At 43.1% G+C, this 27,656-nt stretch overlaps 1 protein-coding gene and 1 long non-coding RNA gene across 4 annotated transcripts; both read right to left on the reverse strand.

The window, feature by feature from the left end:
• Positions 1 to 1,282: 1,282 nt before the first annotated feature.
• Positions 1,283 to 27,621, reverse strand: LOC121536559 (transcription factor Dp-1-like). 3 transcript variants are annotated; one of them, XM_045206725.1, is made up of 15 exons: positions 27,423 to 27,621; positions 26,671 to 26,748; positions 24,239 to 24,305; positions 22,188 to 22,291; positions 19,808 to 19,929; positions 19,457 to 19,622; positions 16,227 to 16,373; positions 16,038 to 16,106; positions 15,782 to 15,933; positions 15,425 to 15,591; positions 15,106 to 15,187; positions 9,986 to 10,074; positions 9,587 to 9,733; positions 9,321 to 9,466; positions 8,962 to 9,212 (listed from the first exon to the last, which is right to left on the reverse strand). In XM_045206725.1, the coding sequence occupies exons 2-15, from the start codon at positions 26,716 to 26,718 to the stop codon at positions 9,072 to 9,074; spliced, it is 1,647 nt and encodes a 548-aa protein (XP_045062660.1). In that variant the 5' UTR covers positions 26,719 to 26,748; positions 27,423 to 27,621; the 3' UTR covers positions 8,962 to 9,071. The 3 variants fall into 3 exon arrangements, with proteins under 3 accessions (XP_041699867.1, XP_041699868.1, XP_045062660.1); XM_041843933.2 differs by lacking the exons at positions 8,962 to 9,212; positions 9,321 to 9,466; positions 9,587 to 9,733; positions 9,986 to 10,074 and adding an exon at positions 1,283 to 1,528; XM_041843934.2 differs by lacking the exons at positions 8,962 to 9,212; positions 9,321 to 9,466; positions 9,587 to 9,733; positions 9,986 to 10,074; positions 27,423 to 27,621 and adding exons at positions 1,283 to 1,528; positions 24,607 to 24,693.
• On the reverse strand, positions 7,644 to 8,381 carry LOC121536558. Its single transcript, XR_006657304.1, has 4 exons — positions 8,348 to 8,381; positions 8,085 to 8,256; positions 7,824 to 7,951; positions 7,644 to 7,697 (listed from the first exon to the last, which is right to left on the reverse strand). It is a non-coding gene; the product is annotated as an uncharacterized LOC121536558 (long non-coding RNA).
• Positions 27,622 to 27,656: the final 35 nt, after the last annotated feature.

Here is a 27,656-nt window from a genome sequence, read left to right on the forward strand (position 1 = left end):
CTTCGAAGGGAGTCCATAGAGACAGACCTATACAACCCACATTTTAGATACATCAATAATGTCCAGGTCTTCCTTCCGCCACTGACCTGTAAAGGATGCTACAAACTACAATCTTCATAGGATCAGTTCACATCATTCACACACAAAGCTTAACATTTTCCTATAGGCAGCGTGGGTAGGAGAGTTCTTTTCCTCGCTGGTGCCTGTCACTTGTAAACACTACCATGGTGTGACAGGGCGGTCTGAGGGAAAGAGTGTCACCACTACAACTCTCCAAAACTTGAACAAATAAGGACCAGAGAAGCAGCAGCCTACAGAATGAGAGGAAGCTAGCCCAACACATCAGCCCAAATCTCTGCTTGAAATCAATGCCACAAAAGGGGGGGATAACAAAACAGTGTCCACACTTTCGAAAGGGCAGTCCCAAACTTTCTTAGGGCGTTGTGGTGACTAAACCAGACATTTTGGATCCAGTGAGTGTCTCTGAGCCAGCGGTCTGGGTGCAGTTGCACTGGCAGCCATCTTGAAACAGTGGTTTACCATTGAGTCTGTCCAACGTAATCAAAACATAACAAAGAGAACTATTTCACACAGAAGGAACACTATACATTCTCCAACAGCAGTGGGTTGTCTGGAATATGTTTTTTTTTCTCCTTTATTCTCCAGCAGGATGGCTTGCCAAGAAGAGGGTGATAATAGACACAGAAATGCTGCAGCACAGTGCGAAAGCCATAGACTACACTTCACATGTGCACCCCCCCAACACCCCTTAGAGAGAGAGATACTCAGAGAGAGAGAGATATTCAGAGAGAGAGAGAGAGAGATATTCAGAGAGAGATACTCAGAGAGAGAGAGATACTCAGAGAGAGAGAGATACTCAGAGAGAGAGAGAGAGATACTCAGAGAGAGAGATAGAGAGAGATACTCGGAGAGAGAGAGAGATACTCAGAGCGAGAGAGAGAGAGAGAGAGATACTCAGAGAGAGAGAGAGAGAGAGAGATACTCAGAGAGAGAGAGAGAGAGATACTCAGAGAGAGCGAGAGATACTCAGAGAGAGAGAGAGAGATATTCAGAGAGAGATACTCAGAGCGAGAGAGAGATACTCAGAGCGAGAGAGAGATACTCAGAGAGAGAGAGAGATACTCAGAGAGAGAGAGAGAGATACTCAGAGAGAGAGAGATACTCAGAGAGAGAGAGAGAGAGATACTCAGAGAGAGATATTCAGAGAGAGATATTCAGAGAGAGAGAGATATTCAGAGAGAGAGAGATATTCAGAAAGAGAGAGATATTCAGAGAGAGAGAGAGACTCAGAGAGAGAGATATTCAGAGAGAGAGGGCGAGAAAGAGAGAGACAGACTGCTTGTTCGAGAGGCTTCGCGCGACAGAAGGTTAATCTTCATCGTCGTTCTCATCGTAGTCGTCCTCCTCGTCATCATCCCCCATGTACGACACAGGGGTCTCAACACGGGAGCCGCTGTAGTGAGAGTCATTAGAGCTGGAGGCCCGGGTCCCATCTGCACCACTGTCACTACAGAGAGAATACAGTGGGGGAAGAAGAGAGAAGTAGAGTCAGTAGGGATGTGCGTCTTTCCCTTTCAGGACGATTCGATACGTATCTAGATACATGGGCTCCGATACCACACGTTTTAGTTTGATTAGAGAGCGAATCAATGCGATTTGGTTCGATGCGATGCACTAACATTTGTTGCATAAACACATTCATTTTCCATTGTAAATTACAATCTGCTGCTGATGAAGCTCCTGAGCTGGGCCTCTCTGAGCTGGATCTGTCTGAGCTGGATCTCTCTGAGCTGGATCTGTCTGAGCTGGATCTGTCTGAGCTGGATCTCTCTGAGCTGGATCTCTCTGAGCTGGATATGTCTGAGCTGGGCCTCTCTGAGCTGGATCTGTCTGAGCTGGATCTCTCTGAGCTGGATCTGTCTGAGCTGGGCCTCTCTGAGCTGGATCTGTCTGAGCTGGGCCTCTCTGAGCTGGATCTGTCTGAGCTGGGCCTCTCTGAGCTGGATCTGTCTGAGCTGGATCTCTCTGAGCTGGATCTCTCTGAGCTGTATCTCTCTGAGCTGGATCTGTCTGAGCTGGGCCTCTCTTGAGCTGGATCTGTCTGAGCTGGGCCTCTCTGAGCTGGATCTGTCTGAGCTGGATCTGTCTGAGCTGGATCTGTCTGAGCTGGATCTGTCTGAGCTGACTACTGTTTGCGTGTGTGAATGATGATGTATGTCTATGGTGTATGTACTGTAGGCACCTGAGCTGATACCATAAAGGAGACTAAGCATCTACCACTCACTACCACTATCAGATTAGGGGGGGCAATGTAGCCCATTTTGTCCCCCCACGTTGGTTCTGAAATCACCATCACCCACAAATGAACTTGGCATTTTTGCAGATTAACTGTTAGCTAGTAATGTATCAATATTTATTGTTTACAAATTAGCTATGGATTTCACCCCCCATTTCAAAATCAAATGGTTTTGACCATTTGGACGTTTTTAGAGTGATCTTCTCTTCTCCTCTTGGTTCGGCCATGCGGTGTGCCTCGCAAAAGTGATTGCTGTCATCGTTATGAAATGATCAACTTTACCCTCTATATCTGAAAATGACTGTATACACTGATTGTTTAAAGCAAAACTACCAAAACTATTGCTGATGGTGAACCTGAACAATCAAAATAAAATATTTTGTAAGCCCCGTTCAGCAGGTATAGCCAGATGAGAGTTGTGTCTCCGGTAGCTTACTTTTATTCCGGTAAAACACCATTTTCAACAGCGCATAGATAACAATAACCAACTAATTACACAGGTTGTCACTCAACTAAAAAAGCCTAATATCACACAAGTCATTTTAGCAATTGAATGCTGAAGGTGCTGTGCAGATGTGCCAGATCAGGAAGAGTGAGGAAGAGACGGAGATATCGCGGACGCAGATCGGGGTGCCTTGTAAGGATCCGACGGCGAGCGAGTAAACTGCCTCTTCCATCAATCCTATTAGCCAACGTTCAATCTTTTTGAAAATAAAATGGACGATTTAAGATTACGGTTATCCTACCAACGGGACATTAAAAACTGTAATATCTTATGTTTCACGGAGTCGTGGCTGAACGACAACAATGATAACATTCAGCTAGCAGGCTACACGCTACATCGGCAGGACAGAACGGCTGGCTCCGGTAAGACAAGGGGTGGCGGTCTGTGTATATTTGTAAACAACAGCTGGTGCACAAAATCAAATACTAAGGAAGTCTCAAGGTTTTGCTCGCCTGAGGTAGAGTATCTTATGATAAGCTGTAGACCACACTATTTACCAAGAGAGTTTTCATCTATATTTTTCATAGCTGTCTATTTACCACCACAAACCAATGCTGGCATTAAGATTGCACTGAATGAGTTGTACAAGGCCATTAATCAACAGGAAAACGCTCATCCAGATGCAGCGCTCCTAGTGGCCGGGGACTTTAATGCAGGGAAACTTAAATCCGTTCTACCTAATTTCTACCAGCATGTTAAATGTGCAACCAGAGGAAAAAAACTCTAGACCACCTTTACTCCACACACAGAGACGCTACAAAGCTCTCCCTCGCCCTCCATTTGGCAAATCTGACCATAACTCTATCCTCCTGATTCCTGCTTATAAGCAAAAACTAAAGCAGGAAGCACCAGTGACTCGGTTAATAAAAAAAGTGGTCAGATGACGCAGATGCTAAGCTACAGGACTGTTTTGCTAGCACAGACTGGAACATGTTCCGGGATTCTTCAGACAGCATTGAGGAGTACACCACATCAGTCACTGGCTTCATCAATAAGTGCATCGATGATGTCGTCCACACAGTGACCGTACGTACATACCCCAACCAGAAGCCATGGATTACAGGAAACATCCGCACTGAGCTAAAGGGTAGAGCTGCCGCTTTCAAGGCAGGGACTCTAACCCGGACGCTTATAAGAAATCCCGCTATGACCTCCGACGAACCATCAAACAGGCAAAGAGTCAATACAGTTCTAAGATTGAATCATACTACACTGGCTCTGACGCTTCGTCGGATGTGGCAGGGCTTGAAAACTATTACAGACTACAAGGAAGCACAGCCGCGAGCTGCCCAGTGACACAAGCCTACCAGACGAGCTAAACCACTTCTATGCTCGCTCGAGGCAAGCAACACTGAAGCATGCATGAGAGCACCAGCTGTTCCGGGATGACTATGTGATCACGCTCTCCGTGCCGATGTGAGTAAGACTTAAGCAGGTCAACATTCACAAGGCCGCAGGGCCAGACGGATTACCAGGACGTGTACTCCGAGCATGTGCTGACCAACTGGCAAGTGTCTTCACTGACATTTTCAACATGTCCCTGACTGAGTCTGTAATACCAACATGTTTCAAGCAGACCACCATAGTCCCCGTGCCCCACAGTAAAAACAGAAGTGTTAATTTAACTCCTATCGAGTTGAATTTAACTCTGTTTCAGATAACATTTGGTCCCACTCAAAATCAGTGTAAAATGTACTCTTTGGTCAGTGTAAAACTTTTAGAGTTAATTCTACTCCATATTGTGTAAAAAATAACAATGAAATGTGTCAAAATATTTAACACTGTAGTTTAATCACACTGTTGAGAGTAATATGATTACACTGTATAGAGTTAAGTCAACTACAATTTTACTTTAAAAAATGACACTTTAAAGTGTAATGATATTTACTTTTCATTTCTCTACAGTGTTTTTTTTTTTTTTTATTTAAATCATATGATGTAGTGTTACTGAATTATAGAAATATCAATACTATCAAATAAAACAAAGCACAATAATACAAGATGAGAGCACCCACATTTATTGAAAAAAAAGTATAATTTCAATGTCCGTGAATTTACATTGTACACCCATTGCCTTGTCTATGACAGAAGTATAACATCATAAAAATGTTCACCAGAGAAAGCAATATGGCACAACAAGGGAGAGCTGTGATTTCTCCATATGACCTTTGTATGTCAAAGGTCTAGGGTAGTGCAGGTTGTCGACATGAAAAAAAACTAAATCATGCTTTGATCTGATCACCTCATATGCATGGAAATGTTCTTGAAAAGTTACTGTAACTAAAGGCACTGTGAGTAGTAACAGTTTTTCACACATTATCAGAACTGACTCAATCTGATAAAACAAGGGCACTTCAGAGTCAACTTCGCCACAGATAACCAAGTGTGGGCGATAAACATACCATTATGTTTAGCCCAATTAACCTTCATAACCTGAATGCTACTGGGCACTTGCATTGCCAAAGCAATTTCAGAACCTCCTTTTACCATATTTAAAGCCACCATTTTTCCTGGACCAATATCTAACCGACTAAAAGTTGTTGATCTTCGCCAACTATATGCCATATGATTCTGATGCTTTTTTGCCAGCGTTTTGGTAATATTTTTAAAGCGATTTAAGCTGTTTTTGAAAAAATTATGTTTGCCTTCATACCTCATACACCAACTATGAAGTACAGGCCCTATTTTCTGGATGCAGCGGGGATAGTGGATAAGAAAATGGTGCTTTGGTAAAAGTTTTTTCTGAGGATACAACTTCTTAAACAGTGTATGTGATCAACAATCAAATGTTTTAAATATACACATAGACCTTGAGATAACATGGGCGAGAATATAATGTTAATTATTTGCAATAATAAAAGAAGCAGGCCCCAGTGTTGGTCAGTAGAAGTTACCAAATCTCCAAAGATAAGAGGAACATTCCTAAGTAAGCACCAGGACTGAATTGCATTCAGTCCCAGATCATTAGATCCTTCACTTAAATTAACAGTCACAGGCCTGTTATTTCTCTCTGTGAAACCATAATCAAAACTTTGTATTCTTGAATGTATTTCTCCTGATGTAACATGTTTTTATTCAAATACAGAAATAATAACTTCAATTCGTACTGGCCAACCCCTTCTAACACATCATGCATCACATCAACTGAGAAGTTCTCAGTTGTGTGAAAATACCTCAATGAATTTAATATGCATGACCTTTTCACACCAAAAACATACGGAAGGGATGGATTACAAGCCATTTCTTGACAGTGAGCAGTATGCATATCTTTGGTGCGTAAAACTATTTTGGAAGAATCTTCAGAGAATTCTGTTTGAAAGTCCTCCTTTTCTGCTAAACAGAACCTGCAACAGTACCTTGCACTGAAAGACTCCACCAGACCAAACAAACTATGCAAACCCAAATTATCACCTGTTACCTGTACTACAGTGCCACGTACATAACCACTGTATAATGGAATCTCAATACCATCGCTCTCTAACACTTTAATGTCTCGAACAATGGGAGCAAAAATTTCACTAAAACCATATCGTTTAACATCTTGAGTATGAAATAAGGCGCACAGGTGTATGTTAGCCAAAAAAGAATTCCATTTTGGAGAGAAGTTTCTTAAAGTAAAATATACTCCACCCAATTTATGAATACCTCGCTTGGAACCCAATGGGTTGGCGACCTCAAAATCATCATAGAACATCTGGACCTGTATTGTCTGCTTCTCAGTTGAGAACAGGGGGTGACTTTAAAAAAAGATCCATCACAAATATCTCTCAGTCTAGAGTTGCTGGTAGCTGAGCTTTGCAACATTTCTGCAAAATACTGACTTTTAAATATTGACTGCAGTGTAGATAAAATTGGAATATACATGAATTTATCTTGAACTACTACCTGATCATATGTTCCAGTCTTTTTATTTCGTCTTGTGTCAAATCTTGAACCAATCACACATTCAACTGGTTCTACTATTTCCCACTTGGCAGTCATAAATTTTGATCGCTTGTATTCCGAATTTAGAACTGTGGAAAGGATTCTCTAACCCCTCAAAACACGCCTCAACTTTCTTGCACATTTCTGTTTCTCTTTCATTACTAAATACATGCTTTATCACTGTTTCTTTAGCATGCTGATGAATATCTTGAACAATCTCTTCCATGGAAATCACTACAGTATTTACTGTACTTTGACCAACACCTGCTGCCTTTAGATCGGAAATAACAGCTGCACAACTATTTACAATGTATGGCGAAGATAACTCTGACTCAGCCTCTAAACATTCAGTCGACACTTCCAACATGAGAAATATTACTGGTGTTGACGGTACTTTGAGGTCTGAAAGATAATCTTCTATAGAATCTACTAAACTTTCTCCGTGGCACTTGTTAAGATGTTTTCTAAAACCAGAAAAGCTACCAAAAGAACGTGAGCATCCTTCTTGACCACATTTGAAAAAGAGTCCTGCCTGTACATAGCCCACGAATTATCTTAAGGTGCTTAACAAGGTTGTTTGGACTTCCATGGTCACTTTTGCAAAGAAAACACTTCATAGTTTTATCTCAACTAACGCACCATTCTTGCTCGCAACTCAGCAACTCTAGGAGTCTCCTTTGTTTCCCCCCATGTCGATGTTATAGATGGTTGTTTGCACAAAAAGTGAAAAAGCTGCTCAAGGAAGAACTGTATGACGTACCAAATACGTAATGGGCTTTAAAGACTTCGTCAAAAGCTCCTACTGAACCTGTTGCCTTGCATGGAAGAGCATGCTTGTCAACCACAATGAAGTAGGAGTGAATGCTGCTCTGTGTGGATCCCTGGGCGAGAAGGTAGGGGCTGACTGCTTTGGGTGATGTTGTCAAGATGCTGCTGCACACTGGTTCCAACCTACAAAAAAAACACATTCAACAGAATTGTTTTGGTGACTAACCTCTGACAATGGATAAGATCACCTCAAACTGTGCACAAGATTGAGATGATGGAATATATATTTTAAACAACTGTTAAGCATACCTTTTGAAATCTGATGAGCTGATCTACAGCTTGATATGCAGACATCTTTCCCGGCCTCTTTCTACCTTGTGCAGATGGTGGTAGCAAATGTAGCAGCAGCAAGATGGCAGACATGTCACTGTCCCAGCCTACAAATAAGTAAATAAAAACCTGGTTAACATTGTGCCGTAGCATAACATTCTTATTCACAACTTGCACCATTATGGACATATAATGCACACCTACATTATCCACATAAAAAGTAAAACAGTTCATTCATACCATTCTCAACTTCAGCAGCTGACTCAGCATTGCGCATCAAATCCAAGAGTTCTGTGGTGGATACAAGTCCATGGCTTTCCTTTATTACTTTTGCTTTGAAAGTGGTTGGCCACTTCTCCAAGAATTTGTTGGCTGTGGCCTCACCAAACAGAAGTCTGAAATCTTGTTCTATCTGCAATGTAACACACAAAGACAGAAATAATGAGTGTTACCTTATTCTTCATTGGATATTTTTGGTGATGCAGTGAATTAAGTTGTCATACCAGTCCTGGTGTGTCCAGAAATCTTGGGAAGACCCAGAAGACATCTGATGATTTGGCTTCATCGTTGACCATTGCTTGCCGATATATGAAGGTCATTTTCATCTTCTCACGGACAGTGTTTTCATCAGCAGAGTGTCTCAAAACAGCAATAGCTGCTTCCACATCCTCATCAGATGGCTCTCTGTCATAGGTGAAGGGCTGACGATCACGGCCTGGCCCACCAACTTAAGACAAAATACAGTGTTAAGAAATCCTTTCTGTACAATTCACAGGTCACCATTATAATTACATGTCACTGATCAGAAAACATACCTTTAGGAGATTTGCTGACTGAGGCACCTCTTTCCTCTGCTGTTTTTCTTTGTATGGTCTTCAATCGCCATGCAAGGTATCCGGAACCACTCTCGGATCGTAGTAATGATCCTATATTATTATAAATAAATTATAAAGGAGTACTATTCCCATTTCATAGAGTGAATATGTGCATAATGTTGCAATAACCCATTTACTTACATATCCATGTTGTGAGTATGGGTCTTCTAGATAGGAAACAAAGCTACTATCCCCTGTGCATACATCACTCTGACACTTTTGGGGGGATGTCCTAGCATATGAATTCAAAGTTAACATCACACTGAATTGATATTGCACAACACATTTTACATAATTAATAACCGGAAAATAATAACAATGTTTCTTTACAGCCCATCTATATGCTTAATGCTTACCCATGTGTTTCTGTCATCTCAGCAGCAAGTATGTTGATCATCTGTCTTCTGGTGGCATCTGTCAGAGATTTGGTTTTTCCATACTCTTGCATAATGCGTTCACCACCAGGCTTTGATGTTAGGATTTTTTCAATCAGCTATAGGTGGAAAGAAATGTGCTTTCCGTAATTGTAAAACAATATGTAATGCTGTCACATGATGAAACAACATTCAGATTGGACTTAACAGCAATGTTCACCACTTACTGCTTTTGCCTCATAGTTTATGTGGCATGGCCTTTTAGGCTGGCTTCCTTCGCCAGCCGCTACTTCTTCAACATCGTCACACACAGTGAAATTCAGAATGATGGTGTCATCAGATGTACCCGAGCATGATGATGAATGAGAGGTATCTGTTCATTATGAAATTTGTGCAAAACATAGAAACATATTACAATAAACTGTTATTTTTAAGACAATAAAGGTTCTCATTCTGGCCTTTAAACTAAAAAAATAATTGAATGAATGAATACCAAGTCCATTGCCCAGCATGATTCTGAAAGTTCCAGGTGACTCCTTTACTAATTCTTCAAAAACATCTGAGTCAACTTCTGTGTCAGACTGGTCATACACCTTAATGTCTGGCTTTCTGCTTTCTGGTATGTTGAATTTTAGACACACTGTTAAAAAAAGAAGAAAAAAAAGAAAAACATGAATTCCCTTCTCACAAGAATCCAAGTTCATACTTAAGGTTGCCTCATGTGTTCACAAAATGATGAAAGACAAGGATCTGCACCTGATTTTATGTTACTGAAAATATAAAGCACAGCAGAAATGACTATAGACCTAAATAGATATCATAAGATAATAGCTTAATGCTGTATTATTTTGTCATTAGGGTGATATGTATTGCTTTAACCTATTATACCTACCTTCTTTCAAGAAAGCATTGAATGTCAGCTCAGACAGCTTCACGTATTTCTGCTCTTCCCCGAGCTGAACACGCAACAGCATTTTGCCTCTAATAACAAAGAAAATATATATTCAAAATCATCATTTAGTGCTGGTTCAACTAAGCGTTAGCTAACTATCCATTTATCTCAGTAGTACTAGCTACGCAATGCACTATGCATTACTTAGACGTTACACTGCAATTACAAAGGCTGAAGTAGACAAAGTTGTGCTGGTTGAATATAACGTTAAGCTGCCATTTTCTGCAGCAAATGGGTGTAGGCTAGTTCAAGTTTAGAGGCACATTGTCCCATTAGCTACCAAATAACTAGCTATGTGTCAAAGTTAGCTAGCTCATTAGCCATTTTAGTTCGAACAGTAGCTAACCATTAAAATGGTTAAGCAATGTTAAACAAACCCGTCATGCAAATCAGTGATCTAAGTTATCGTTTTATAACACCAACATTAGCTGGCTAACTATCAGAAGCATGCTAACATTACCGTTATATATAGCTTTATAAAAAACAGTTAACGTTAGTGTAAGGAAGCCTGGGAAGCTATATAATAACGTTAGCTAACAATACTATCTGTATAAATGTTTTGTTGTTAGCGAACGTTATTTTACGTATTTACCATTCTGACAAACTTCATTCGTGAAAATATTGCAACACAAAGAAAGACAGTTACCGATACTGATTGCAAGCTAGCTAACCGCATGACAAGCACAATCTGCGCTCATGCCAAACGGTGGTGTCCTTCAAACGAACTGATTAGCTAAGTTAACGTTACCTGTTTTTAGCCATATGAAACAGCAAGCCATTCACAAAAATATCAAACATATTCCATGGGTATATCATATAACAGTTATTACTGTCAACCATCTGAACTTACAAGCTAATTTAGCTGGCTGATGACGAGCTCACTGCAAGGGGGACCGCCGCATGGAACTCGTAACTTAAAAATATGACCTTGACATCAGCACAACTCTAAAATTATGTAAAGTTAAAAAATACCGGTTTGGTGTTGAAAAAACGGGGATGTAACTTACCTAGCAATATCTGTGGCCTAGCTACTCCTTCGCAATCTTCCTCCACCAACGTACGTGCCAAACTTCAGCAAAGCAGAGTGGCGGGTATTCATCACTGCTGTAGAGTTGAAATTGTCACTGCGTATCTGCAGATTTTTACACTCACTTTTAACTCCACTGATAGAGCAACTTTACTCTCAAAAATGTTGAAAATACTCTATCTGGGTTAAAATAACTTTACTCTGAAATATTAACACCCCATTTTTTACTGTGTACCAAAACTATTGCTGATGGTGAACCTGAACAATCAAAATAAAATATTTTGTAAGCCCCGTTCAGCAGGTATAGCCAGATGAGAGTTGTGTCTCCGGTAGCTTACTTTTATTCCGGTAAAACACAATTTTCAACAGCGCATAGATAACAATAACCAACTAATTACACAGGTTGTCACTCAACTAAAAAAGCCTAATATCACACAAGTCATTTTAGCAATTGAATGCTGAAGGTGCTGTGCAGATGTGCCAGATCAGGAAGAGTGAGGAAGAGACGGAGATATCGCGGACGCAGATCGGGGTGCCTTGTAAGGATCCGACGGCGAGCGAGTAAACTGCCTCTTCCATCAATCCTATTAGCCAACGTTCAATCTTTTGAAAATAAAATGGACGATTTAAGATTACGGTTATCCTACCAACGGGACATTAAAAACTGTAATATCTTATGTTTCACGGAGTCGTGGCTGAACGACAACAATGATAACATTCAGCTAGCAGGCTATACGCTACATCGGCAGGACAGAACGGCTGGCTCCGGTAAGACAAGGGGTGGCGGTCTGTGTATATTTGTAAACAACAGCTGGTGCACAAAATCAAATACTAAGGAAGTCTCAAGGTTTTGCTCGCCTGAGGTAGAGTATCTTATGATAAGCTGTAGACCACACTATTTACCAAGAGAGTTTTCATCTATATTTTTCATAGCTGTCTATTTACCACCACAAACCAATGCTGGCATTAAGATTGCACTGAATGAGTTGTACAAGGCCATTAATCAACAGGAAAACGCTCATCCAGATGCAGCGCTCCTAGTGGCCGGGGACTTTAATGCAGGGAAACTTAAATCCGTTCTACCTAATTTCTACCAGCATGTTAAATGTGCAACCAGAGGGAAAAAAACTCTAGACCACCTTTACTCCACACACAGAGACGCATACAAAGCTCTCCCTCGCCCTCCATTTGGCAAATCTGACCATAACTCTATCCTCCTGATTCCTGCTTATAAGCAAAAACTAAAGCAGGAAGCACCAGTGATTCGGTTAATAAAAAAAGTGGTCAGATGACGCAGATGCTAAGCTACAGGACTGTTTTGCTAGCACAGACTGGAACATGTTCGGGATTCTTCAGACAGCATTGAGGAGTACACCACATCAGTCACTGGCTTCATCAATAAGTGCATCGATGATGTCGTCCCCACAGTGACCGTACGTACATACCCCAACCAGAAGCCATGGATTACAGGAAACATCCGCACTGAGCTAAAGGGTAGAGCTGCCGCTTTCAAGGCAGGGACTCTAACCCGGACGCTTATAAGAAATCCCGCTATGACCTCCCACGAACCATCAAACAGGCAAAGAGTCAATACAGGTCTAAGATTGAATCATACTACACTGGCTCTGACGCTCGTCGGATGTGGCAGGGCTTGAAAACTATTACAGACTACAAAGGGAAGCACAGCCGCGAGCTGCCCAGTGACACAAGCCTACCAGACGAGCTAAACCACTTCTATGCTCGCTTCGAGGCAAGCAACACTGAAGCATGCATGAGAGCACCAGCTGTTCCGGATGACTATGTGATCACGCTCTCCGTAGCCGATGTGAGTAAGACTTAAGCAGGTCAACATTCACAAGGCCGCAGGGCCAGACGGATTACCAGGACGTGTACTCCGAGCATGTGCTGACCAACTGGCAAGTGTCTTCACTGACATTTTCAACATGTCCCTGACTGAGTCTGTAATACCAACATGTTTCAAGCAGACCACCATAGTCCCCGTGCCCAAGGACTCTAAGATAACCTGCCTAAATGACTACCCGACCCGTAGCACTGACGTCTGTAGCCATGAAGTGCTTTGAAAGACTGGTCATGGCTCACATCAACAGCATTATCCCAGAAACCCTAGACCCACTCCAATTTGCATACCGCCCCAACAGATCCACAGATGATGCAATCTCTATCGCACTCCACACTGCCCTTTCCCACCTGGACAAGAGGAACACCTACGTGAGAATGCTATTCATTGACTACAGCTCAGCATTCAACACCATCGTGCCCTCTAAGCTCATCACTAAGCTAAGGATCCTGGGACTAAACACCTCCCTCTGCAACTGGATCCTGGACTTCCTGACGGGCCGCCCCCAGGTGGTAAGGGTAGGTAACAACACATCTGCCACACTGATCCTCAACACGGGGGGCCCCTCAGGGTGCGTGCTCAGTCCCCTCCTGTACTCTCTGTTCACCCATGACTGCATGGCCAGGCACGACTCCAACACCATCATTAAGTTTGCCGACGACACAACAGTGGTAGGCCTGATCACCGACAACGATGAGACAGCCTATAGGGAGGAGGTCAGAGATCTGGCCGTGTGGTGCCAGGACAACAACCTCTCCCTCAACGTGACCAAGACAAAGGAGATGATTGTGGACTACAGGAAAAAAAAAGAGGACTGAGCACGCCCCCATTCTCATCGACGGGGCTGTAGTGGAACAGGTTGAGAGCTTCAAGTTCCTTGGTGTCCACATCACCAACGAACTATCATGGTCCAAACACACCAAGACAGTCGTGAAGAGGGCACGACAAAGCCTATTCCCCCTCAGGAGACTAAAAAGATTTGACATGGGTCCTCAGATCCTCAAAAAATTCTACAGCTGCACCATCGAGAGCATCCTGACTGGTTGCATCACCGCCTGGTATGGCAACTGCTTGGCCTCCGACCGCAAGGCACTACAGAGGGTAGTGCGTACGGCCCAGTACATCACTGGGGCAAAGCTTCCTGCCATCCAGGACCTCTATACCAGGCGGTGTCAGAGGAAGGCCCATCAAAATTGTCAAAGACTCCAGCCACCCTAGTCATAGACTGTTCTCTCTGCTACCGCACGGCAAGCGGTACCGGAGTGCCAAGTCTAGGTCCAAAAGACTTCTCAACAGCTTCTACCCCCAAGCCATAAGACTCCTGAACAGCTAATCATGGCTACCCGGACTATTTGCACTGCCCCCCCACCCCATCCTTTTTACGCTGCTGCTACTCTGTTAAGTATTTATGCATAGTCACTTTAACTCTACCCACATGTACATATTACCTCAACTACCTCAACTAGCCGGTGCCCCCCGCACATTGACTCTGCAACGGTACCCCCTGTATATATAGCCTCCCTACTGTCACTTTATTTTACTTCTGCTCTTTTTTTTTTTTTTTCTCAACACTTTTTTGTTGTTGTTTTACTCTTACTTTTTTTGTTTAAAATAAATGCACTGTTGGTTAAGGGCTGTAAGTAAGCATTTCACTGTAATGTCTGCACCTGTTGTATTCGGCGCATGTGACCAATAAAATTTGATTTGATTTGATTTGATTTGAACAGGCCATCTACCTCCCGTTAGTCAGTGCGCGAAGCTGGGCACAGTGTGCAGTTTGACTACCGATATTGCCTGGCGTTGTTCAGCATGAAAAATTACTTGTAGATCAATGACTGGCAACACAGTTACATGCAGTTCGACACTGAAGGAGAAGATGCATCAGTTGTCACAAAATATGAGGTATTTTCAGAAGGTAGAAAGAATGTAGAAAGAATGAGCTAAATACATTTGTGAACCGGTGATTCGTAATGTTTGAATTGATTTTCTGACCGATGCATGATACATTTGGATCGGGTTGGGCTCCGCGGACTGATGCACTTGTATCTTGAACCTTTGAATCGGGGACCGATGCGTATCGGTGAATTGTTACATCCCTAAGTGTTACCATATATTTCTATGTGAATGTGCCGATGGCAAGCCTGACTAGGCCAACACTTGAGGAGAGAGACTCACCTGCCCTGGCCGTGATGGCGCCGCCCGTTGGTGGAGGATCCTCCAGTGATGTAGACATTACTGATGGGGCCCTGGGCCATCTCTATGTGAGAGACAGTAGTACACACATCACATATATACCTTAGAGCAAACCACACAGGCCCTTGTTTCTCATAGCCAATGTACCCTGAATGATCAACATGTTTTACAATTAATGCCCAATTCATCTCACTTACATTAAAAGGGATTGTGTGAAGCTCAATGACTCAAGCTATGACAGATGATTTGGGCATGAAGTTTAAGCATGCGCTATGACCCCCTGATCCCTATGACCTCTGACCTGTGACATAGGGCTCCAGGGCTTTGGGCACCAGGCTGCGTGCCACCTTCAGGTCCTCCGGGGAACACTTGCCCACCTCCAGGCCACAGGCCATGCCCATACGCTTCAGCACCTCAATGTCGTCGTGGATCTCAAACATGTTGTCAAAGTTAAACAGGTACTCAAACCTGAAGAGTGGAATGGGAGAGGAAGAGGTGAAGAATATAATGGCATGGTTAGAGCTTTCAACCATGGAAAACTCTAATCGGTGTGTTGCCATGGCTTCAATGTGGGACAAAATAAAATGGCTTTACATTTATTAAGTTGATGATCAATTTACACTGACATACTCCAACACACACACACACAGTCGCTCACTTGTCATTGGAGATGCTACAGTCGATGACGGTCTTCTTGCTGGTGTTGATGATGATGAAGGGGAGGTGGATGAGAGAGTTGGGGGGCGGAGGTCTGTTGGCCTGCTGTTCCGTCTGTCTGTTCCGCTGCACCAGGTTCTTAAAGGCTATTTGCTGCAGGAGGGGAACATCATGGATAACGTTAAGTCAACCTGTGGTCTTGTATTTTATGTTCCCCTTGTATTGTTGTCTATGAGGCAGGCTTGTCCTATGATCACCTGTAATATGAGCTCTTGGAGTTGTGACTGCTTCTGCTTGATCCTATCCAGTCTCCTTTGTCTCTCCACCTACAAAGGAAGAGCAGAACACAGACAAGGTGTCAGAGCATAAGAGAAAAGGGGGAATGAGGAAGGAGGAGAGTTCATGGTTGACCAGGTGTGTGTGTGTGTGTGTGAATAGACTCTCACTTCTAGGTTCTGGCATTCCTGTGCTGAGTTGGTGGGCAGACCGATCCACTTGATCTCTTTCTTCTCTTTAGAGATGATGTTCATGGCCATGAGCACGTTGAGCGCGTCGTACACACGCCGTCGGATGTTCTTCTGGTCATACACATGCTACAAGGAGAGGGGGAAGGGGTTAATCTCTGACTTTGATTCCTGTGCGTGCAGAGAGCTTCCGATGGGTTTGTGAGGTGATGTTGTAAGAAAACCAGTGTCCTAAAGCCTAATTTATGCAATATGGAATGTCCGCTCCTGTTGCACATGGATTTCGAAATCTCCGCAGAACTTTTCTTAGGAGGTGAATGTGGACACAAAACCCTATGTGGACGAGAGTGGACGTAGCGCAAGTAAATTAGGCTTAAGGAAGACCAAGTCAGAGAATCTTCATTTCCTAAACAGGTTTGTTGTGTCTGTGAAATTGTGATGTCATAAAGAGGTTTGTTTTGTCTGAGTGAAGCCACAATTATGTGTTCTGTCTGAGAGAAAGTGATAGAAGAGTTCTGTCAGAGAGAGTGGTGCCATAATGAGGAGTTCTGTCAGAGAGAGTGGTGTCATAATGAGGAGTTCTGTCAGAGAGAGTGGTGCCATAATGAGGAGTTCTGTCAGAGAGAGTGGTGCCATAATGAGGAGTTCTGTCAGAGAGAGTGGTGCCATAATGAGGAGTTCTGTCAGAGAGAGTGGTGTCATAATGAGGAGTTCTGTCAGAGAGAGTGGTGCCATAATGAGGAGTTCTGTCAGAGAGAGTGGTGTCATAATGAGGAGTTCTGTCAGAGAGAGTGGTGCCATAATGAGGAGTTCTGTCAGAGAGAGTGGTGTCATAATGAGGAGTTCTGTCAGAGAGTGGTGCCATAATGAGGAGTTCTGTCAGAGAGAGTGGTGCCATAATGAGGAGTTCTGTCAGAGAGAGTGGTGCCATAATGAGGAGTTCTGTCAGAGAGAGTGGTGTCATAATGAGGAGTTCTGTCAGAGAGAGTGGTGCCATAATGAGGAGTTCTGTCAGAGAGAGTGGTGCCATAATGAGGAGTTCTGTCAGAGAGAGTGGTGCCATAATGAGGAGTTCTGTCAGAGAGAGTGGTGTCATAATGAGGAGTTCTGTCAGAGAGAGTGGTGCCATAATGAGGAGTTCTGTCAGAGAGAGTGGTGTCATAATGAGGAGTTCTGTCAGAGAGAGTGGTGCCATAATGAGGAGTTCTGTCAGAGAGAGTGGTGTCATAATGAGGAGTTCTGTCAGAGAGTGGTGCCATAATGAGGAGTTCTGTCAGAGAGAGTGGTGCCATAATGAGGAGTTCTGTCAGAGAGAGTGGTGCCATAATGAGGAGTTCTGTCAGAGAGAGTGGTGCCATAATGAGGAGTTCTGTCAGAGAGAGTGGTGCCATAATGAGGGAGTTCTGTCAGAGAGAGTGGTGCCATAATGAGGAGTTCTGTCAGAGAGAGTGGTGTCATAATGAGGAGTTCTGTCAGAGAGAGTGGTGCCATAATGAGGAGTTCTGTCAGAGAGAGTGGTGTCATAATGAGGAGTTCTGTCAGAGAGTGGTGCCATAATGAGGAGTTCTGTCAGAGAGAGTGGTGTCATAATGAGGAGTTCTGTCAGAGAGTGGTGCCATAATGAGGAGTTCTGTCAGAGAGAGTGGTGTCATAATGAGGAGTTCTGTCAGAGAGAGTGGTGCCATAATGAGGAGTTCTGTCAGAGAGAGTGGTGCCATAATGAGGAGTTCTGTCAGAGAGAGTGGTGTCATAATGAGGAGTTCTGTCGGAGAGAGTGGTGCCATAATGAGGAGTTCTGTCAGAGAGAGTGGTGTCATAATGAGGAGTTCTGTCAGAGAGAGTGGTGCCATAATGAGGAGTTCTGTCAGAGAGAGTGGTGCCATAATGAGGAGTTCTGTCAGAGAGAGTGGTGCCATAATGAGGAGTTCTGTCAGAGAGAGTGGTGTCATAATGAGGAGTTCTGTCGGAACTAGGAAACTCAGAAACTTCCGACTTGCTAACTGGTTGTAGTTATACATGTGCCATGTTCAACCAGTTAGCAAGTCAGAAATGTCAGAGTTCCGACTAGCACGAACGAGGCAAGAGTGAATGTTAACTATTTGGTTGTACTAGCATAGTCAGAACTACACATTTGCGATTGTTCCATACAAAACAATTGTGCACTTTTAGCTCTATCAGAGTTATACAGCAAGTAACTGCATGCTTTTCATGATCAGTAAACAATTGATCATGTCATTTCAGATGTGAGAGTAGCCTCACGATATCGCTCAATATTGGCCACCAATAATTGGATATTTGAGTTCTATAAAATAAAAGTCAACTATACCTGACAAGTATGAGTGGTTTAGGTTAATTTCCCTCCTTTGTGGGCTCTGCCTGTCAAGCAGCAGAAGGGCGCATTTGCCGATGTACTGTTAACTGATAATCTTTACTTTGCAAGCTACCGGTAGAAACTTTGTACAGTTGGCTAAACAGTGGTAAGTAGACCTAATGTATTTTTCTGTGTTTAATCACGATTGCTGCTGACAGACATGATAGGCTACATTGATTGATGGACAACGTCAAATTGGCTAGCTAGCGAATAACAGATCACATCAATATGGCTAGTTAACTAACTAACTTTCAGGGGATAAACTAGATGGCTATATTTGCTTGACATCTATAGTGGTGATGACAGTAGTCCGACTGACAACTTTACCAGGACGAGGACAATGTCAAGCTCTTTCCAAAAGCCTAATTTCTGATGAAGCAAGCTAAATGGCATGTTGTTTGCTTAGCTAGCTAGCTACATGCCAAATGGATAGACTACCCTCAAGTATCTGAAAACACATGAACAATTGGAGGTTTACTGATCATGAAAAGCATGCAGTTACTTGCTGTATAACTGATGATAAAGATAAATGTGGAATAATTGCAAATGTGTAGTTCAGACTATGCTTTTCAATAGATGATATTAAAACCAAATAGTTATTTAACAATCCCTTGAAAATGGCACATAGTTGTCAATGGTTTAGCGGAGCTGGGGGTCTTCTTGCACCCCAGCAGCAAAATCGAACGCTCTGCACCGTATTGTGAGGTTTTATTGATAAGGACCTATTCAGTCAGACAGAATGTGCCATGTCATAATGGAGAAAAGTGATGTCATAAAGACCTCCCCAGCCTGTTCTGAGGTAGAGCCCTGTGCATTATGTGCATTCAGCTGCAGAACTCACTGAGTCGTTGGGGGAGATGTGGTTGTCTGTAGCGCTGAACTCTGCCACCAGCTCGTCTGCCACCTCGTTGTAGGTTGTCACCCCTTTCTTCTGCACCTTCTCACACACCTTCATGGAGAAATGCCTCAGACCCTTGCCATTCTTCTCCCCCTTCTTACCACGCTTCCTGTGAACAAAGTAGTGGTCAAACAGCTGTTTATTTCTAGATTACACTGGTATACCGCACACAATAAATTGACTAAACATCTCAAACCAGGTAGCTGCTCAATGAACAGAGAGAGGAGGGGGTGCCTCCTAAGTGACCTGCCAGGATGTGGGGTAGAAATTTGGGAGGGCGGGGTAGTGACTCACCCCGAGGACCATGGCGACGCGTCGGCCGGCTGGCTCTGTGTGAGGAACTGGGAGTTGGGTGTGTGAGGGCTATTCACCAGTATGGCACTGGAAACACTAGGCCTCTGGGGCGTACCAATCACCTACAGGGAAGGGGGGGAAGAGAGGGCCCAACCATTTTAGTTTTAGAATAAAGTAAAACATCTTTATTATCCCCATAGAGCAACTTACTTTGCACCAAGCAGTCAAAATACAGTGCATTCGGAAAGTATTCAGACCCCTTGACTTTTTCCACATTTTGTTATGTTACAGCCTTATTCTAAAATGGATTAAATAAAATAAAATCCTCATCAATCTACACACACAGTACCCCATAATGACAAAGTGAAAACAGGTTTTTAGAAATGTTTGCAAATAAAAATAAAAACAGAAATACCTTATTTACATAAGTATTCAGACCCTTTGCTATGAGACTCGAAATTGAGCTCAGGTGCATCCTGTTTCCAGTGATCATCCTTGAGATGTTTCTACAACTTGATTGGTGTACAGCTGTGGTAAATTCATTTGATTGGACATGCACAGATCTGGGGAAGTGTACCAAAACAATTCTGTAGCATTGAAGGTCCCCAAGAACACAGTGGCCTCCATCATTCTTAAATGGAAGAAGTTTGGAACCACCAAGACTCTTCCTAGAGCAGGCCGCCCGGCCAAACTGAGCAATCGGGGGAGAAGGGCCTTGGTAAGGGAGGTGACCAAGAACCCGATGGTCACTCTGACAGAGCACCAGAGTTCCTCTGTGGAGATGGAAGAACCTTCCAGAAGGACAACCATCTCTGCAGCACTCCACCAATCAGGCCTTTTTGGTAAAGTGGCCAGACGGAAGCCACGCCTCAGTAAAAGGCACATGACAGCCCGCTTGGAGTTTGCCAAAAGGCATCTAAAGGACTCTCAGACCATGAGAAACAAGATTCTCTGGTTTGATGAAATGAAGACTGAACTCTTTGGCCTGAATGCCAAGCGTCACGTCTGGAGGAAACCTGGCACCATCCCTACAGTGAAGCATGGTGGTGGTGGTGGCAGCATCATGCTGTGGGGATGTTTTTCAGCGGCAGGGACTGGGAGACTAGTCAGGATTGAGGGAAAGATGAACGGAGCAAAGTACAGAGAGATCCGTGATGAAAACCTGGTATTGTGTGTAGATTGATGAGGGGAAAAAACTATTTCATTTTTTAGAACAAGGCTGTAACGTAACAAAATGTGGAAAAAGTCAAGGGGTCTGAATACTTTCCGAATGCACTGTACATATACCTACAACACAGCAATCTGAACTGGCTCTCGACATCATTAACGTGGCAAGTGTGTCCCCACAAGACCAGCAGGAGAGATGGAAAGAGCATTATGCAGCTGACTCATAATGTACGAAGTGCCTGTGGTGGAGAGAACCTTCTCTGGGGTGATAAGGTGAAGCGAACTTCCTGCTTATAGTAGTTATGGGAGGCAGGCCAGGTAGGTGATGTATTCCACTGTCTGCGGGCTGGTCATCAGGTGATGTCTAAGCTGATTCCCATTATCTATATTGCCATGTATGTAATGGGATGATGGGAGTAATCCTGCTGACTGCAGAGGTTGATCAGCTTTGGCTCACCCCCCGGTCACGTCACAATGATAATGGATGGGGCTTAGAGACCATTGAGTATGTGTGTGCTTATAAACTGTGTAGCACTTTCAGCAAGTGTATTTAAGTGGTGAGCTTGCAGTTAAGAAGGTTGTGCTTGCAATGTCTGTGAGAGCAAATATCAACCTGCACTCTACCACACTGTCTCAAAATAAAATACTTTGTCATCAAGTCTGTGGTTGAGATATTGCTGTATTTCTGGCCTTTGCCGTATGCTTCTGTCCATTCAGGTAAATGGTGCAGGTAGACGGCATATACATTAAAACCAGTAGATAGTGATAGCACTAACGTCATCCACGTATTCCTATGGCAAACCCCCGATGGCGCATGAAGCCGCAAGTATTTGAATTTGAAGCATGCCATATTGCTGAATGGGACTGATTGGCACCAAAAAAAATGTTTTGCTATGGATCATGGTGAAAGTGGCCGTAACTAGCGAAGGATCATGGTCGATGTAGTCGTTTTCATCCTGCCTGAGAGAGTCAATCTTAATGTCTATGGCATGAGAGCGCAAGCCTCCTCATAGCCTGCCGGCCCGTGATTGGTCAGTGTCAGCACGTTGTCCTGTGTGACGACAAACATAGTAGTCAGAATGGATCATTATTTAATGAAATATCTCAATTTGTAGCGAACTTTAAAATAATTCACCATGGGGATGGAACTGCAGAGCTCGTGACTTCACGCTCCAGACCGAACACCTGGGTCCTGGTAGACAGACACACTCACCATGTGTGGAGCAATGTTGACATTGGAGGGCCCCAGGGTTTTAGGCAGTAGTTGTTTGGCCATGGGGATGGACGCAGGATGGACAGCAACCAGAGACAGGACACCTGAGAGGGGACAGAGTCAACACTAGGGTCAAAGGGGTCATCTGGAACCACTGTCCACAAAATGGCTGCCTCTTTTCATATCCAGTTCTCAGGTAGATGGCTTCAGGGGACAGGAGGCCCTATAGGATGCAGGCTTACTGACCCAATGGAAATTCTGAGTGTACACAGATCTTCAGAACACCTGTCTGACATTGACGCCCATGATTAGATGGGCAGAATGTTGGGAAGGGAGTAAAATGAGATGAGCTACATTTGTGCATTCTCATTGCCCCCTGCTGTTGAGTTGAGACATACAGTGCCTTCGGAATGTATTCAGACCCCTTAACTTTTTCCACATTTTGTTATGTTACAGCCTTATTCTAAAATGGATTAAATAAATAACCTCAGCAATCTACACACAATACCCCATAATGACAAAGTGAAAACAGATTTTTAGACATTTTTGCAGATTTATACAAAATTAAAAACAGAAATACCTTATTTACATAAGTATTCAGACCCTTTGCTATGAGACTCGAAATTGAGCTCAGATGCATCCTGTTTCCATTGATCATCCTTGAGATGTTTCTACAACTTGATTGGAGTCCAACTGTGGTAAATTCAATTGATTGAACATGATTTGGAAAGGCACACACCTGTCTATATAAGGCCCCACAGTTGACAGTGCATGTCCGAGCAAAAACCAAGCCATGAGGTCGAAGGAATTGTCCGTAGAGCTCCGAGACAGGATTGTGTTGAGGCACAGATCTGGGGAAGGGTATCAAAAAATGTCTGCAGCATTGAAGGTCTCCAAGAACACAGTGGCCTCTATCATTCTTAAATGGAAGAAGTTTGGAACCACCAAGACTCTTCCTAGAGCTGGCCGCTCGGCCAAACTGAGAAATCGGGGGAGAAGAACCTTGGTCAGGGAGGTGACCAAGAACCCAATGGTCACTCTGACAGAGCTCTAGAGTTCCTCTGTGGAGATGGGAGAACCTTCCAGAAGGACAACCATCTCTGCAGCACTCCACCAATCACCTGCAGCACTCCACCAATCAGGCCTTTATGGTAGAGTGGCCAGACGGAAGCCACACCTCAGTAAAAGGCACATGACAGCCCGCTTAGAGTGTGCCAAAAGGCACCTCAAGACTCTCAGACCATGAGAAACACAATTCTCTGGTCTGATGAAACCAAGATTGAACTCTTTGGCCTGAATGCCAAGCGTCACGTCTGGAGGAAACCTGGCACCATCCCTACGGTGAAGCACTGTGGTGGCAGCATCATGCTGTGGGGATACTTTTCAGCGGCAGGGACTGGGAGACTAGTCAGGATCGAGGCAAAGATGAACGGAGCAAAGTACAGAGAGATCCTTCATGAAAACCTGCTCCAGAGCGCTCAGGACCTCAAACTGGGGCGAAGTTTCACCTTCCAACAGGACAATGACCCTAAGCACACAGCCAAGACAACGCAGGAGTGGCTTCGGGACAAGTCTCAATGTCCTTGAGTGGCCCAGCCAGAGCCCGGACTTGAACCCGATCTAACATCTCTGGAGAGACCTGAAAATAGCTGTGCAGCAACGCTCCCCATCCAACTTGACAGAGCTTGAGAGGATTTGCAAAGAAGATTGGGAGAAACTCCCCAAATACAGGTGTGCCAAGCTTGTAGCGAAGCCTCGAGGCTGTAATCGCTGCCAAAGGTGCTTCAACAAAGTACTGAGTAATGGGTCTGAATACTTATGTAAATGTGATATTTCAGTTTTTTTTATTTTTAATAAATTACCAAGCATTTCTAAAAACCTGTTTTTGCTTCGTCATTATGGGGTATTGTGTGTAGATTGAGTGGAAAAAACAATTTCATCAATTTTAGAATAACGCTGTAACCTAACAAAATGTGGAAAAAGTCAAGGGGTCTGAATACTTTCCGAAGGCACTGTATACCTGAAAGACACTGATCTGGAACACAGCTCACCTTTACTGGGACTCCGATTCTGGTCGATGAAAACCTTCAGTTCTCCATTGGTTTCCATCAGACCAACCTGTGGGGAAGACACCACCATCAACATCTGTGGTCCTCTGTAGCTCAGCTGGTAGAGCACGGCGCATGTAACGCCAAGGTAGTGGGTTCGATCCCCGGGACCACCCATACACAAAAATATATGCACGCATGACTGTAAGTTACTTTGGATAAAAGCGTCTGCTAAGTGGCATTATTATTATTATCTACTCCAGTAAAATCTCAACAGCTGGTCTCTGTATTGAATCTCTCAAAGACTCCTGTGAGGCCCCCAGGACCAGGATGGAAGAACACTGCGCCTGGTTGTCTCTGATCAGACTCACATCTTTGGCCATGATCCTGTCGGACCGGAGAAGTAGGGCTCTGTCTGAAGAAAGGGAATCTCCTCTGATAAGTCACCAATGCCTTCCCTGAAACAGAGAGCATAGTGTCTAATGCAATGGTTAGACTGCTGGATTTTTAGCTGTCCGAGTGTATATTAGTATACACTGCTGAAACTACCTATTTAAAGTTGGGGTTAACCTCTACGGGATCGGTGTCCCGTATACAGGATGGTTGAGTTAACGTGTGCTAATGTGATTAGCATGACTGTTGTTGTAAGTAACAGCAAACTTTCCAGGACATAGACATGTCTTATCTGGGCAGAAAGCTTAAATTATTGTTAATCTAACTGCACTGTCCAATTTACAGTAGCTTTTACAGTGAAAAAATACCATGCTATTGTTTGAGGAGAGTGAATTATTCACCTCTGAAGGTAAATAATGTACTTACATTCAGTAATCTTGCTCTGATTTGTCATCCTAAGGGTCCCAGAGATAAAATGTTGAATAGTTTTGTTTGATAAAATCCATTTTTATATTCAAATATAGGAACTGGGTTCTACAGTTTGAACCCCTGCTGTCTCTGGCTCCACACCCACCCCGCCCGGCCATCTAGATGTGTGAAAGTTAGTGTATAAGCTAATGATCCATCATGTATGACATTCCTGGGAGTGTGTAAACTTACATTTTGTATTACCATATGCTTTTTGTATGTTCTCTATAGTTATGTACTTGAAAAAGTATCAATTGACCAATTCGGCACGTTTGGGCAGACTTGATACAAAATAGTCCAGTATTGCAATGCTTCACTGGATCAATCTGAAACTTTGCACACACACTGCTGCCATCTAGACAGCAATATTATATTGTGGCCTTTCTCTTGCATTTCAAAGATGATGGAACAAAAACAAAAAATAGAAAACATGTTTTTTGTTTGTATTATCTTTTACCAGAGCTAATGTGTTATATTCTCCTACATTAATTTCACATTTCCACAAACTTCAAATTGTTCCCTTTCAAATCGTATCAAGAATATGCATATCCTTGCTTCAGGTCCTGAGCTTCAGGCAGTTGGATTTGGGTATGTCATTTTAGGCGGAAATTGAAAAAAAAGAGTCCGATCTTTAAGAGGTTAACCTGCTTAAAATAATTTCAGGGGGGCATTGGACAAAGCAGACTGGCTTTGGTATGGGGAGCAAAAAAATTTAATCGTGATTTTCATGTAAAAAAAAAAAAAAAACATTGTATCCCTCCCCTCCCGTGTGTGACAGTTGTATAGGCCTAGGGGTGTTATGGGATAGTTCACAATCCCTGATATAACCAATTGTCTTCAACCAGGCAAACTATTTCACATTTATACGAACTGCATATTCTACATTAAATGTTTGCAAAGGTAGGCAGCAGATTGCGTTATTGATCAAGAAGCAAAGCATGCCTGTTTGCAAGCAACATAGCTATTGCACAAAAGCACCACTAGCTGGCTACAGTACCTCGCTATTGCCTGAACAAAAACATTGCTAGTCGACTAAATTATCTTTGCAAGGCAACTTCGATTGCATATTCCAAAGTGCTGAGACTGGTCAGCTGTGATGAGTATCAGACATCCTTGTTTTAATATTTACGATATCTTATCATAACTTTCTTCATTTCATCAAACTGTAAGGCCTAACGTTAGTAGGTGTTGACCACGTCCTAGACCCGAGATTCCCCACGAAGTTTACAAGCATAGCAGATATTGCTAGCCAGCTACAACAATAAACGGTGCCTGGATGGCTGATTACTTGTTGTAATGAGAATTTGTTTCCATTTAACATTCTGCGATGACTAGCTAGCTCGCACAAGGAACTAACTGACGCTAGCTAGCTATCTAACATTAGTGATATTACAGGCTAGCTAACATTAGCTAATTCATATAGGCACGTTTTGAGACGATTCCGAGTGCAAAACGATTGTGTATAAGAAAACTGATCCAAATTGATCTTCTGTGATTATACTAATAAAAGCTATCATGCACTCGCAAGCAGGAATGACCGAGCAATTAAAAGGTTTAACTTGAAGTGCACTTACAAGTGCACTCTTTTCTTCTGCTTCTTCGACGGCTGTTTTTGTTGGCATCGAGGACAGAGGAAGAGGAGGTCTAAATCCCTATCGCCAAACAGGAAACAAAACTAGACGTCAAATTATGATTCTGAAATAATAGCTAGCTAATACATTTAGGTTTCTAAGCAATTCAATCATCCACGCCTCAGATGTATTTTTATTGGGGCACATACATGGACCTTTACGAATTACTGTTAGTCAGCTTTCTGGTCAATCATGTCTCAATCTCAAAATGGATGCTTTTCAAAGTAACCTCGCTAGTCAGCTAGCTTGCTACTAACTATGAATGGTATTAATTGCGCTTGCTATAATACATGTAAAATAAATCGTGCCATTAATAAGTGGTCGAAAAGCGAAGAGTAAGGTTGGCTAGCGCAAACCACTGCCTGAGGATATTGTAACGGTAACGTTACTTAGGGAATAAATCTGCAACCATCAGTAATATGTCATAAATTAGTTGGCTATGTTTGCAATTCTTAACACAAACGTGCGAGCGAAAGATAAAGTTATATAACCTTAACTGACTAGTTACAAGAACGCGACTAATATTTTGATGATCAGCTGATTGGTAAATTAGCCAACGTTAGCAAGCTAGCTAGTTGGCATAAACAACGGGAATAGCCAGTAGCATGCTAGCCAATTCGCGGGAATAGCCAGTAGCATGCTAGCCAATTCGGTCAATGCACTAGTTAGCAGTAGCAAGAGGTTAGCTTACTTACTAACTTAACAAGCTACCTCCAATTTTTAAAGCGGGTAGGCTATTCTTTCGATAGATAGCTGGAGAGACAAATCCTCCTTTCGAATGTCACATTTTTAAATGCCCCCTTTCAATCGACAACTACCAAAGTCTATAGACTTCGTTAGCCGTAAGCTCGAAATTCCTCTTCAGCAGTTACCGTCCTTTCTCTCAAACCAATCTTGGCGGTGTCTAGCATCTGAGGTTTCGGATTGGA

Source organism: Coregonus clupeaformis, chromosome 23 (genome assembly GCF_020615455.1).
Source record: "Coregonus clupeaformis isolate EN_2021a chromosome 23, ASM2061545v1, whole genome shotgun sequence".
Lineage (NCBI taxonomy): Eukaryota > Metazoa > Chordata > Actinopteri > Salmoniformes > Salmonidae > Coregonus > Coregonus clupeaformis.

Excerpts from the sequence above, each read along its gene's own strand:
- LOC121536559 (XM_045206725.1), bottom strand. The coding sequence starts at position 26,718 with ATGCCAACAAAAACAGCCGTCGAAGAAGCAGAAGAAAAGAGTGCACTT. Across the intron at positions 19,930-22,187 it reads TCAACATTGCTCCACACATG|GTGATTGGTACGCCCCAGAG; the intron begins GTGAGTGTGTCT and ends CCTTCCCTGTAG. Across the intron at positions 15,592-15,781 it reads TGTAGCATCTCCAATGACAA|GTTTGAGTACCTGTTTAACT; the intron begins GTGAGCGACTGT and ends TCCACTCTTCAG.